The 13,618-nt window shown below is 40.7% G+C and overlaps 1 protein-coding gene across 1 annotated transcript in view; it reads right to left on the reverse strand.

Annotated features, from left to right (window-relative positions):
• Dock1 (dedicator of cytokinesis 1) overlaps positions 1–13,618 on the reverse strand; it is a 523,445-nt gene that overhangs the window by 459,842 nt on the left and 49,985 nt on the right. The window contains exons 4-6 of the mRNA XM_033761232.1: positions 10,165–10,248; positions 4,700–4,740; positions 1,131–1,186 (exon numbers count right to left, since the gene is read on the reverse strand). Of these exons, the coding sequence (XP_033617123.1) occupies positions 1,131–1,186; positions 4,700–4,740; positions 10,165–10,248 (181 nt within the window). The remainder of the gene's footprint in view (positions 1–1,130; positions 1,187–4,699; positions 4,741–10,164; positions 10,249–13,618) is intronic.

A 13,618-nucleotide genomic window follows, 5' to 3' on the forward strand; every position in this document is an offset into this window, starting at 1 on the left:
ACTCGCTATCCTGTTTGTGTCTGATCTTGTCAACCACAGTCTGAAAACTCTGCATCTGACACCAAAATAAATCCTTCCTCCTTTAAATTATGGGTATCGGATATATGACACAGCAATGAGGAAAGTTAGTAAAAACAAACATTAAATCACACTTTATTCCATTATTTCTATAAGCAGGTCAAAGTTTTAGTGTTCCTTTTGTTTTTTTTTTCCTCTTTCCCTTAAAACTTTGCATACAAAACAGTTTACTTGGCTTCAAAAAAAAAAAAAAAAAAACACCATTTGAAGGATACAAAACAGTTTACTTGGCTTCAAAAAAAAAAAAAAAAAGCACCATTTGCAGGCCATCACCATTCACACCTCTAAATTATTTTCTTCATTTTAATTATGCATCATGGGACTATAGAGCCTAAGAAGTCCTTTTCATATGTTAAAAGTACAGTGCTTGGAAAGGCAATTTTGTAATCAGCCAAAGAGATGTCATTATGCAGTAATCATATGATTAGTAATTTTATAATTTACATATTTAACTGAGTGTGAAGATGTAGCAGAGACCAAAAAAGAAAACATTATAATGTTCCTTCTTCCAAGTTCACACCTGGCTATTCATTTGCCATTCCTGCCTAATGGGTTCCTGTTCGGCAAATGTCCTTTTAATGATCTTATACATCAGTTTGATGACCTCTAGGAAACATATATCACAATTAGATGAAATGTAAATTCATACACGTCTTCATTTAACAACTGTTGCTTCCCCTCCTAAACTCCATTTGTACCACAGCATGCAAAGTCTTCTAGAAAAATGGACTCAGAGCTGGGGGCTATGGAGTCTCTGCCAAAGGAAGTAGCTGAGAGAGAAAGCAGAACAGCCAGGCCAACACTTTCCAAAATCAACCTCAGGTTAAAGGAGAATGACTGCAGCTATGTGGTCTGGCCTCAGATTGTTTCAAGGGCCAAAGCAATATCATGAACAGCTCTCATAACACAGCTTTCATCGCAATCCTACCCTCCCACCCCAAAGCTCCTGAACCAATGAAGTCAATCACAGCTCTTATCTTAACCTCCGAATATTATCTCACCATATATTTACCAGCCACATCAAGTACATTAAACATGAAGAATAGACTCACCCTTTTCCTTCAACTATTGCTTCTTTAAGATGAATATATGAAGCTGGAAATATACCCTTTGAGGAAAAGAAAAATAAGATTTTTATTATCAACATAAATACTGATGACAAATCAAATAAACCCCCAAAAGTTGGGAGTAGGAGTGGCTGCATCACTATTAGTTTCACAAATCTTATGCTAAGACTCACATACAGTATGGTCAAAGAAAACATAAAGTGTGAAAGACAGTAACTCAATCAGTTTGTATTTCAGAATCTGAAGACATCTTAGAAGAAAACACAGTCAATGTGTTTGCAAAGGGAAAAATCCACAAAGACACAGGAAGTTCCTTGTCTTCTTTATTGATTGGCTCTCATTTCTACCACTGACCTTCATACAGGCACATCAAAGGCCAACTGACACCAAGAAAAATACTTCCTAATGACGATCTCAGGCAATTTTCCCCTCTCAAAGTGATAAAGACAGTCAACAAGACTTGGTTTAAACCATTGCTTATCACTTGTGCACTGCCCACTGACTTATACCATGGTGGCTTTCTCATAAATCTCCAAACAGAGGGACCAATGGTAAAATATGGGAAGATGGGATGAATCCTGTCCCCTCAGCACAACTGTAGGAGGAGCATATCAGCTTACATTTACATGGAGTTCTGCAGCAACAAAGTGCAAGGCACACACTTCCATGGTGAACACTGCCTGAGGAAGTTTCTCAACATGATGTCCAGTGTCAGGCATAATCTACAAAGTGCCAGGAGAAGCTTTATCAAGAGCTATAGTCTTCACTTCTTGGCCTTCTGGCTAAGATCAAGTGAAGAGCAATAGCCCTGCTTCCTGAAGAACCAAAATGACACCCTTACTAGAGTAACACCGAGGTGAACACAAGCACACAATGGGGCCACTAGGCTGAGGTCTTGGGCAGCATAAGCCAGAGACCACTTTTCCTGGATGAGATCTACTACACACAGCAAAAATTCAGTAAGTGCACTGTAGCTTCAAAGCGGACTGTTATGCGAACAGGTTCTTTGAATTAAGTTCCCCGGCACCTGTCCCCTAAAGATCTACATGGAAGATCCAATTGCCAATCATGCCTAGAAGGACACGGAGCACCACATGGGCCAAACAGGGCTAGCTAGCAGGCACGACTGATCCTAGTTCCTCATGCCTACCAAAAAAGTGGCTGGATTGAATGTAAAAAACTACCATCACAAACAGGGAAGGAGTAGAACAGGAAGTAAAGGGTGAACAACAAAGAGGGCCAAGTCCCAGATTGACTAGACACCCCCAATCCCAGGATGATCGGCGGGTACACATGAGCATCTTTCCATAATGCCAATAGGTGTGTGCTCAAATGAGGATATGAAAACAGTCCAATCCCAGCTCCAAAAGGTCCTCAATCTCAATAAACCCACTCAGAATCATGAAGCCAGAGGCAGGAGAGTGACTGAATTAGACTGGACATATCGGGACGTTTGATATAAACAACTTTGGCTATGGCACCCAGGACCATGCCAGATCAACTGCACCTTTGTTTTTTTTTTTGTTTTGTTTTGTTTGGTTTGGTTTTTTTGAGACAAGGTCTCACTATGTAGTTGAGATTGACCTGGAACTCACTACGTAGCTCAGGCTGGTCTCAAACTCACAGCGATCCTCCTGCCTCAGCCTCCTGAGTACTGGGATTACAGGCGTGTGCCATCAGGCCCAGCCTCAACTGCACCTTTGTTTTTTTTTTTGTTTTGTTTTGTTTGGTTTGGTTTTTTTGAGACAAGGTCTCACTATGTAGTTGAGATTGACCTGGAACTCACTACGTAGCTCAGGCTGGTCTCAAACTCACAGCGATCCTCCTGCCTCAGCCTCCTGAGTACTGGGATTACAGGCGTGTGCCACCATGCCCAGCCTCAACTGCACCTTTGTAAATATTTATACAAAGGATGCTTGCAGAATACTCAAGAGTCTAGAACTGTGAGGGGCCCTGTCCCTTCTCTACCATTGCCTGGGGAACCCCTTGCAACACTACAACCTCTGTGATGCTTCAATTCCTTTTCTGCCAATGTGAGTCTTGAAAAATAACCACATTCCTTCTCAGCTTCACTGCGTCAGTGAGATTTAAGGCCTAGGTGTCCTGGTGCAGAACAGGAAGTACCATGGCTTAATTGGCCCCAGGGAAATAAGAGAGATCACAAATTGGGGAAGATGATACCAAATACCAAATAAGTACCAAAGGAAAGTGAATCGCGCACTAGAGGCACACACCACCAGTGAAGCTGCATCTTTGCCCTATATAGAGGCAGGCTAGGGGAGGGGCTGTTAGTTATAATCCTAGTCTCTTCCTTACTAAAGATTAAACTGTGGCTTTCACAGAAGAAACTTAAGAGTTTCCCATGCAAGAATACACCTTTGTGTGCAGAAAGGGAAATTTAATGTGAAAAGAGAACTTTCCTTGGAGAAATCCATTCCACCCTCCACTTGGTTGAAATCTGCCTTGCCCAAACTCTGAGGCTACAGGTCCTCGCATGTACAGAGATGCACATAGCCCAGTATGAACTCAGCCAGGCCAAGGTGGGAGGTCTTTGCTCCAATCTGCAGGAATGGTTGACAACTACACCCAATGATGACTCTTCCATTAGAACCTCAATATGACTATCCCCTTCCCAAGTGACTGCCCCAAGATTATGAGCAGCTTCTCCACTCTCACAGAGCTCTGCTGGTCAATACAACCTGGCTCTGACAAAGGCAGAGCAGGACAACCATGGTGCTGGAGCTGCTTGCTAATTCCAAAGTCTTATTTCAGGCACAAGAAGGTTCAGCCCAAGATGGAGATAATGATGGGCAAATTTTAGCAAGTAACACGAACCATCTGTCAAGCAAAATTAGGTATTAAAATGTATAAGGTAACATGGACAGCTAACCACAACTTAAGACTGGATGCTACTTCCAAACTGTAATATCATAGAATAGAACAGAAAAGCCAAAATTAGGCTTTGCAAAGCTAAGAACCCGAAGGCCACACAGAATTGTGGGTGGGAGTGCCCACCACAATGATCTGGGGTGTAATTATAGGTTTCACTCTCAGATATTCAAAGAACCACACATGCAAACTGCCCTAAAAAAGCATTTTTTTTTTCAACTCAACTTGAACAGTGTAAAACAGTCATAAGCAAGAGGGAAATAAGCATACAGGAGCTCTGAAAATGTGTAAACTGATCAATGGCTAGCAGTACTTTGTTTTTCTGAAGTTATCAAGCTCAGCTCACTCTCTTTCACACAATGCCCAAACAAGATACAGAATTCTACCAGAACAAAAAGGATTTCATGTTTCAGGACAACAGACCCACACCATATCCCAACCCAGCAATTCACTCATGGAACAAAGTTGAATTGCTATGTACACATACTGTTCAGAAGAATGCAATTCAAGGTCATTCACATTTCAATCCATATATTTGTTAAATTCAGAGAAAGAGATATATAAGTAAGACTCTTACACACAAATGAGATGGAATTGATTTCTTCTCACAGTATGATTTATGAAGCAACATGCACTGTGTTTAAAAAAAAAAAAAAGGGACTTACCTTCTTAGACTTTTTCCTTAACGTGTAACCTCTGTACCATCCTAACAAAAACAAAGTTCAAACTGTTAGTACAAGGAGACACAACAGGGTCCTGCCACATCCTCATAGTGCAGTATGAAAAATCACTGCTTGGTAAAACCAGGGAAGTCAGCTGATTACCAAAATTTAATAATCCTAACACTAAGAGTCATGACTGGTGATTTTCACAGGTGGACTTTCATGCTTTCATCTCTATTTGCCTCACCTGGTCTTGACATACAATCAGAAGCTAAAAAGCTCAAGTTCAAAGAAAATGCTTATCCCTTTAAATAGTGTCCCTTGAGTAGGCTCCTTGCATATGCATTTTCTCATTATCTCTCCCTCTGCCCAACTTGGATCAAGGTCTCTTAAAGTATACACACTAGTGTCCTCAGATCATCCAGAGCTACCCAAACAAAAAACCTATTGAGAGCTAACTTCCTCCTCCTCCTTCTTTTCAGAGGAGCTTTGCCCTGGGGCAGCCATGATCTCACAAAGTACTTCTGTGGCAGACTCAGACCACAATGGGAAGCAAAGGTCAGAGACCAAGCACTAACCTTCTGGTCTGGGCTCAACTTCCTGTTCCCTCCATTATCAAGAGTAAAAGAAAATAGGGAGAATGGAAGGACAAACATGCTAGAACTGTTCATATCCAATGCCAAATGGTAGAGCTACTTCAATAGACCAGATCTGACCCCACCCTTTGCACAACTCACTAGTCCAAGTACAAGGACTTGTCTACAAATGCCAGGGGTCCACAATCAGTAAGTAACCAAATGGCCAATGGACCCTCCCATGGCATGATTGACTGATGTTTTCTAACCCCAAATATCTGAAAGTCAATCCAAGTCACCTCACTTCCAAAAAGCAAATCAAAGTGTCAGAGACAAATCTCAACTTCACTCCACAGGACAAAAAGGGCCTTGTTACAGAGCTGCAGAGATTACTTAGAAAACATAGGCCGGGTAAATCCCTAAAGAGTCACCAAACCTTGTGTTGTATATACCATAAAAAGCCAACCCCAGAACCCAATGACATTATGAATGGGAAAAAAAATTCAGACAGAAATGGAAATGGCCAGAGGTGGTGGCCTTCCACACCCCTCAAAACGTAGTAATTTTAGGGCCACAGATTTGGCTCAGTGGTTCTGCCCCCTGCCTTGCAAGCACAAGGGCCCGAGTTCGATCCCTGGTACCAAGAAAAAAAAAAGAAAAAAAAATAGTAATTTTAACAAGCAGGGGTGAAGAGGATGTTTACAAACCAGAAATAAACAAAATCTTCAAGGGAATCTTAAACATGTGTTCATAAATAATTTATACAAAGAGACAAGAACTTCCAGGACTCTTGCAAAGAACTTCCTAGGACCTAGTTAAGGCCACTGAACCCACTTCTTTTTCTAAATAGGCTGAGTAGGGATACTATTGATACTATCTATCCAGGGGGGCTCTGGAATGTGTCTGAGGGATTCTCTGCTGATAGTCACAAAGTCAAGTACTGCACAGAAGTCTTAGATATGCTAACCCTGAATCATTGCCTACGCATGACATAGTGTTCACAGCAAAATGGAAAGGGAAGGACAGCAAATCTAATAAGTTATTCAAAAGCTGTATTCACTCATAAAGGATTGTCCTTTATCCTATTATGATGTCTTTCCTGCATTTTCAGCATTAATATGTCCTTTCTGTTCTGCAACTGACAAAGGATTAATGTCCTAGAATATATAAGGAAACACCACAAAGACAAGTAAAAGTCAGCAGTCAAGTAAAAACAAAAAGCAAACTGTATAAACAATGTATGAAAGAAGAAACTCAAAAGACTTACACAAATAATACAGAATGAAAATTTAAAACATAGCATCACTGCAGTTATTAAGAGTGGGAGAAGGGCCGGGGATTTAGCTCAGGGGTGCTGCCGCCTGCCTGGCAAGCACAAGGTCCAGAGTTCAATTCCCCGGTACCAAAAAAAAAAGGAGTGAGAGAAACCAGATGGCTGTAGGATATGACAGTCTATGGGAGTCAAAGGTGGAGTGTGGACAACTGCTCGCAGTGAGGGTGCAGGAGGCCCTCCTCACCCAAACTGAAAACCCCCACACCTGAAACTAGCAACCAACTGCCTCCTGGAAAGACAGTCCAAAGACATCTGCTCACCCATGAAAGTGAGAGTGACTCACGATGCTCAGGGTAGCATGATCTAGGGTAGAGACAATCTGAACCCCTGTAACTGAGAAGGGTGGTTTGCAAAATGAGGGTCATGGATGGTAAGCAGTTAGAGCCATAGGCTAAACAGAGAGACAGGAGGAACCCCCTGGAAAGGAGAGCCTAAGTAAAACAGTGAGACACAGAATGAGAGCAAAAGTATATGCACCCCAAACAGAGCAAAAACACAGATAAATGTTCACTTCAGAGAAGAATTTGGGGGGTGGGGGAGTCTTTGGTCTCACTCAGAATGTCAGCAGACATTAGTGTCTTTTTTTAATGGCCTTTCTAAGCAAAATGTAAGTCCACAGTCCTCTTCCCCCGATTTTTTTGCACGTTTGTGCCTTCATGTAACTGAGCCAGACAGAACCTTACCAGGCACACAAATACAGAAACAGACTGGACCCAATCTCTGCTCTCCATGAGCTTATAACCCCAAGGGCTCCTAAGTCAAACCACAAACCCTCATGCATGACAGCACTCAGTATGAGGGGAAGAGGATGTCACTGTGGGGAATGAGGGGACATGGCACAATGACCACCTGGCTCCAAAGAAGAGATGAGGCTAGGACAGGAGATTTTCAGCTAGAATTAACAGATTTCTCAACTTCTTCAGCTCAAGGCTCGCTGATAGCCACCACCTTGTCAACAAACGTGCTCCAACAAGAGACACTCACCCAAGAGACAGGAAAGAAGTATGACACAATGCCTGACTTACTAGGGAGGCCGCAGCCCAGCACAGGAAAAACTCATTTTTGAAAGAAATGACTTTTGAAAATTTAAGTCAATCAGGTTCAAATATCACAGCTCAATCAAAAGAGGAATTTCCCAATCTTTGTGCCATGGCTACCCTCATTTACGGCACCCGGTCTCTCAGGACCTTTATGGAAATAGCAGATAATAAAATCAGTACTTCCCCAGGCACACCAGAATCAATGACATACCTGGGATGTGGCCTCACATGTTCTGTTTGGTTGGCTCTAGACTCTGCAGAAAGGCAAAAGCCCACACTAAATGACCCTTCAGAAGTCTTCCGATCTCCAAAGTGACCTGGAAGATGCATTTTCTTTACGCTATGCTCTAAGTTTTCATGAGTAGAGAAAGAAATTAGCCATAACGTGAAGAAGGTAAACATGCTGTTTGAACCTTACTTAATCAAGTGTGATCATCGTTTAAAAAAATCAAGGAAGGGGAGAAAGCCAGGATAGGGAGTGACCATCTAGAAATTACATTCTTGGAACAAGCTGGATATCACCCCAAAGGATCACAATGAAAAAGAAAATCAAGTTTGGAAAACAGGAAACTTTTCTTGGGCTTCGGGAGCTAAACAGTAAGACAAATCATGAAATGTAAACTGAACACAAGGAAGATGCAGGAAAACAAGTGGAAGTACATTACTCCATATTTATTTGAAGATAATAAAGACACCACATTTTCCAAACATGAAACTAGTTCCCTAAATGCATTTCTGATTAGATTCTGATTAAAACAAGAAAGTCAGCTGTCAAGAAGAGAAATTCATTGTATAGTAAAGAGTTTTTACAAAGCTGAAATGTTTTAATCTAGTAAGGAAGACTAGCTTGCAAATGACAGTTTCCTGAAGACCCCTTATGTCAGCTGAAAAATCAAACACCATTATCAGATTATTCTGAAGTTAAATGCATCACAAGAAACATCGACATGCCTAAAAATGGCACTAAAGAGCACATTCTCCTTCTCAAGCATTGAACAAGACACTGCAGGGCCCACAAACTCAGGCTCCTCAGGAAATCATTAGCTATTCAAGGATGATGTCACTCCCTAGTGTTTCTTACCCAGGATCGCAATTCAACTGACCAGCGGCAAAAATAAAAAAGATATCAGAGCGTTTCCCTTAGATCAGAAAAGTGTCTCAGATGAGAGGTTTGATCCTTAACCTCTACTTAATTTCTCTCTGTTTCCTCTGAGCCACTGGCAATATGCACCAAGAGTAGATAAGGAAATCCAACTGTCAGCTGTCAGAACTGAAAAGCAGACAGAGCCAGGCGCAACTACTCATTCGCTTAAAGACTGGCTCTGTTTTGCACAGCTACAGCTGTTTCCGGGCATATGGCACTAAAGCTCCTTTATAAAATTTCACATGAGGCTTTCTTAGGGTAAAAGGTACAAACGGAATGGAGTTCTAAGTTGTCAGGCATCAGATGGGGAAATGAGGGCCACAAACATGGACATGTTGATAGGTTTATGCTTCTTGGGGGTGTCTCCCAGGAAATCTGGAGCCAGTCACAGCTTGTCTGGTGCACTTGGGCTCATCACAGCTCATTCCTGTGCAAAGTGATTTTTAAAAACTGAGTTCAAAGTTCAATGTGTTGATTGCTACAAGATGACTTCAATTTGCTCTCCCACTTGGAAGGTTTTACTTAAACCTGGTCTAAAAACAATTTTGCTATTTATATTATCCATCTTAATCAGTTCTTTTTTTATTCATGTGCTATATGAGAATCAGTGCTTCAAGCAAAAAATGAAGCAAACAACATGAAGACACAATTTCCAGATTTGAAAAATGCTTTAAAAAAAGTTAAATTCATGACTGCTTCCTTTCTAAGCCGTAGTAACTACAGCCTAAAATGAAAGATGACCCTCCTGAACAATTTACAAAACATTAAATATAAAAAGCATCGTCCACAAAAACTGAGGCCACCAATAAGAAAACCAATAGTATACTGGCTGACTTCATTGAACTGCATCCCACATAACCGTGACAATCTGCTCATTCCTAAGAAAATGGGGGTCACAGATAAAATGCAAAAGGGAAGGAAATTAGAACTGACAATTGTGGTTCCTCTGGGACACGCTGTAAACAAATCAAAGTGAGAACACAAAGAAAGCACACAATTTCCATCAAACACATCAAAGCAACAAACTAAAAACTGGAATATCTCCAATCTATTTTGCGTCAAGCAGTTGATTACTAACAATCAAGATTTATATATACTTGCAAAATAAGGAAACAAGGCAGGTTTTTTTCAGAGGATAAAAATGGAAATTTTTAGTTTTAAATTGAAATGCATAAGGCCATATTTAAGTAACAGACAGACAGCTGCCTCACGCTGCTTACCTGAAATGGCATCCACCTGCAAAAAATGCTCCTGAGAAAGGAATGCAGTTACCTACTTTTTTGTAACAGGGAAACACTCTGTCCAGTTATTTTTCCCACTAAGAAAGTATTTAAACTGCTCATAGCAAAAAGAGAAGACATCAAAATAATACGCACCTTCATATGTTTCTAAGATGTGTACTGTGTCTCCTATTTGTAAAGAAAGTTCATCTGCTCCCCTTGCATCATAGTTATAAAATGCTGTTGGGAAAAGAAGAGGAATATATTAACAGGGAGAAGCGACCATGCTGTGTTTTCGATTATTTTCAATGTTTTTAATATTGAAATACATTTAGTCTTTGCCTGTATCATCCTCTCTGACCACCCACAAAATTAGCCTTTTCTTTCACATGAAAGTAAAGACTATTAGTGTTGAGGTGGAGAAATTCAAAACTGCCCGTAACACTGGAATACTGTGAATTGTTTTATGGTAGCAAAACATATTTGAAGCAAATCCTGCCATCTGAACCTTTTTTTTTTTGTAGCTGGGATGGAACTCGGGACCTTGAGCTTGCGAGGCAAGCAGTGGTGGCACCACTGGGATAAATCCCCAGCCCCCATAAACCATTTTTAGGAGCATAATTTAGTGTGACTGGTCACGTTCTCAATGTTGTACAACCATTACCCCATCTATTTCCAAGCTGTTTTCATTACTACAAACACAAACCCCAGACCCACGAGCAGTAACTTCCTACTCCTTCCTCCCTGAGGCCCCTGGAAACCTCTAATCTACTCTGGGTCCCTATGACTTTGATAATTTATGTAAGTGCCTTCTTATGTCTAACTTCTGTCACTTATTATAATGCCCTAAAGGTCGATCCATAATATCATGTATCCAAACTTTATTCCTTTATATGTCTGAATAATGTTCCATGTGAGTCAGTATTTACAATATGAAGGACATCCTCAGCAGCATTCTAACTGTCACTTCAGGTACTGAATTTTATCTCCATTAGTACAGTGTTTTCTAATTTCCCACAAACTGCACAAAAGCTATTCTTTGGAAAGCAAACTGATAAAATTATCATATAACCAATGTTGGTATTAAGACAATCAGTGATATTAAAATCACAGTAGACAAAAACACATCCTCATTAAAGGATGAATCCTTAAAGGCTAGAGAACATAGCTCAGTGGGAGAGGGCTTATCTAGCATGACCTGGGTTTGATCAACAGCACTACAAATATTAAAATAAAATTAAAAAGAAGAAATCCTAAAACTGATAATGATATGTAAGAAATGTCTGAAATCTCAAGTGTTTAGCGTTCAGCCACATTTGTCCTCAAGGTCATAGAAGAAACAACTCACGCATGTAAAGAATGTCACAAAATGTTTTAGGCTCAATGGGTATTCAAATAGCCCACTCAAAATTTACACACACACACATACACTCATGTGCACATACACATCCAGTAATATACCTCTTGCACAAGTCATGATACTAAAAAGTATAGCATGCAGTGTAAAACTCACCTTAAAACTCCTGATCAAATTTCTTGCCCATCTACCCAGGACACCCCAGCCAGACCAGGTTATCCTTAGTACCTTTTGTACTGTAGCTCTAAAATTCTCTCTCACAATATGAGCAAACTCCTGTGACAAACCCCTCTATTACCTGACCACCACACACTCCCTTCCCTGGGCCTCTTGCCACTGAAGGTGAAGCCAGTCCAACCCACGCCAGTATGTACCAACCCACCGTCCCTCACCCAATGGGCTTCCCAGCAGGTGCACCTATGTGCTTGCTCTTTCAACTCTGGGCCTCCTCACAATCCCACACTTCATCCCTTTTGTAACTTGTTCTGTATGAGCCAAACACATTCTAGATGGTGTGTTAAGATGTCCCTAAATAAAAACCAAACACTTTTCACTGTTGCATGCCTCCGGCTCCAATAGCAGGGCCAGGTTAAGCTGTACAAAAGGTAGCCTCATAAACCTGATCTGCCTGGACTGTTTTGAACAGTAAAGCAGGTTAGAATTTCAGGACTTTTGTAGCCTCCATTAAGGTTCATGTCCATGGTCTCTGGTGACAAACAAATGAGCAGGACAATACCTCTACCCATGAATACCTGTGTGGCCGGCCTCCAGCACACCACCAGCTTCCCAATCTGTAAAGAATAACACCACCTACTTCATAGAATTGTGCAATGCATTTTGTGTCTTAAAGAAAACAGTATCACTGGTGGATGTGACATACTGCGGCCCACAGTAAACGCTCAGTGCTAAAGGCCCTTGCTATGATGTTTATATAAGTTCCAGAATCCTTTTTAAAAAGTCAAAGCCACCTGTTCACAAAAATTCTAAAATACTAATAACCATACACAGACAGAAAATTCCATTTTCTCACAAACTCATAAAACTTTAAGTGTCCTCAACTGACAGAGATGGCTATTAGCTGTTATTAAGTTTATTTAGCATTTTATAGTGTATCTTTGAGAGGAAATAACCGCATCAGGTAAGTAAGCCCACAGCATAAGCTTAACTTCCCCAGTTTAGCATAACTATATTCTTAAGCCTTTAGGAACCACAAGCATATTTATCATCATCTTAACAGCATCCCTACTAACATGCCTTTTCTGCTTTTGATATAGGGGAGAAAAGATGCCAAAAATGAAAAAAAATGAGCATGGCAAGTGTACAAGTTATGATCAAAAACTACAGTGGGTGCCCAAAACTTATTTTTAATTACTGCAGTGAAAGACGCACTGCCACTGATCCCCCTCAAAATACCTCTCACCTTGCTTCAACCACACTTATCCTTTCATTCTTGCCACTCTCTCCAACAGTTCTAAAGACTACTTCTGTGAGTGTCTTTAGTCGGCACTGTGTCAAAATGTTAAACTTTTGTGATGGGTTTGAGTGTGGGGATGAGCCAGAAGTCCTAGGGTGCCAGATCAGATGAAAAAGGTGCATAAGGACATGACACGATATTTTTTATTTGACAGAAATTGCCATTAATGCTTGATCAATAAGGGGTGATCAAAAATCACAGTGAATGTCTCCCTCGTTGCTTTAAATGCACCTATCCTGTCATTCCTGGCAATGTGTATTTTACTGTCATAATATTTTTTAATTGAAATGTTCACTGTACATTCAGGCACATTTAAATTTGTAAAGTACATAAACATAGTTTCTTCCTTTCGCCTTTAAGTACTGTATCTCACTCCCATTCCAGAAGCAGAAAGTGAAAAATGGTGATTAAAAAAAACCTCATGAATGGATTCAAAAATCACAAATAACTGTAACATGAGCCTAAAAACATTATCTCATAAATGAAATTAAAAACAGCCCAAGAGGGGCATACAACGGGCCCTAACTCACAGAAAAGGGTCAGAACCCCAGCATCAGCTACCCAGCCCTGGCCCTGTGTTCCAGGTAGTATTAATGACTAAAAATCCCCAGATACAAAGATAAATTACAAGAATCAACAAAATGAGAGTATTTGACAAGGAGGGTCAGGGTGGGAGATAGAATAATGGCCTTACAAATATATGCCCCAGCACCTGTGAGTAGTACCTCCAACATGGCCAAAAAGGATGCTATAGCATATCTAGCTCAGGATCTTAGATG

Source organism: Fukomys damarensis, unplaced genomic scaffold (genome assembly GCF_012274545.1).
Source record: "Fukomys damarensis isolate Sample0158 unplaced genomic scaffold, DMR_v1.0_HiC HiC_scaffold_8, whole genome shotgun sequence".
Lineage (NCBI taxonomy): Eukaryota > Metazoa > Chordata > Mammalia > Rodentia > Bathyergidae > Fukomys > Fukomys damarensis.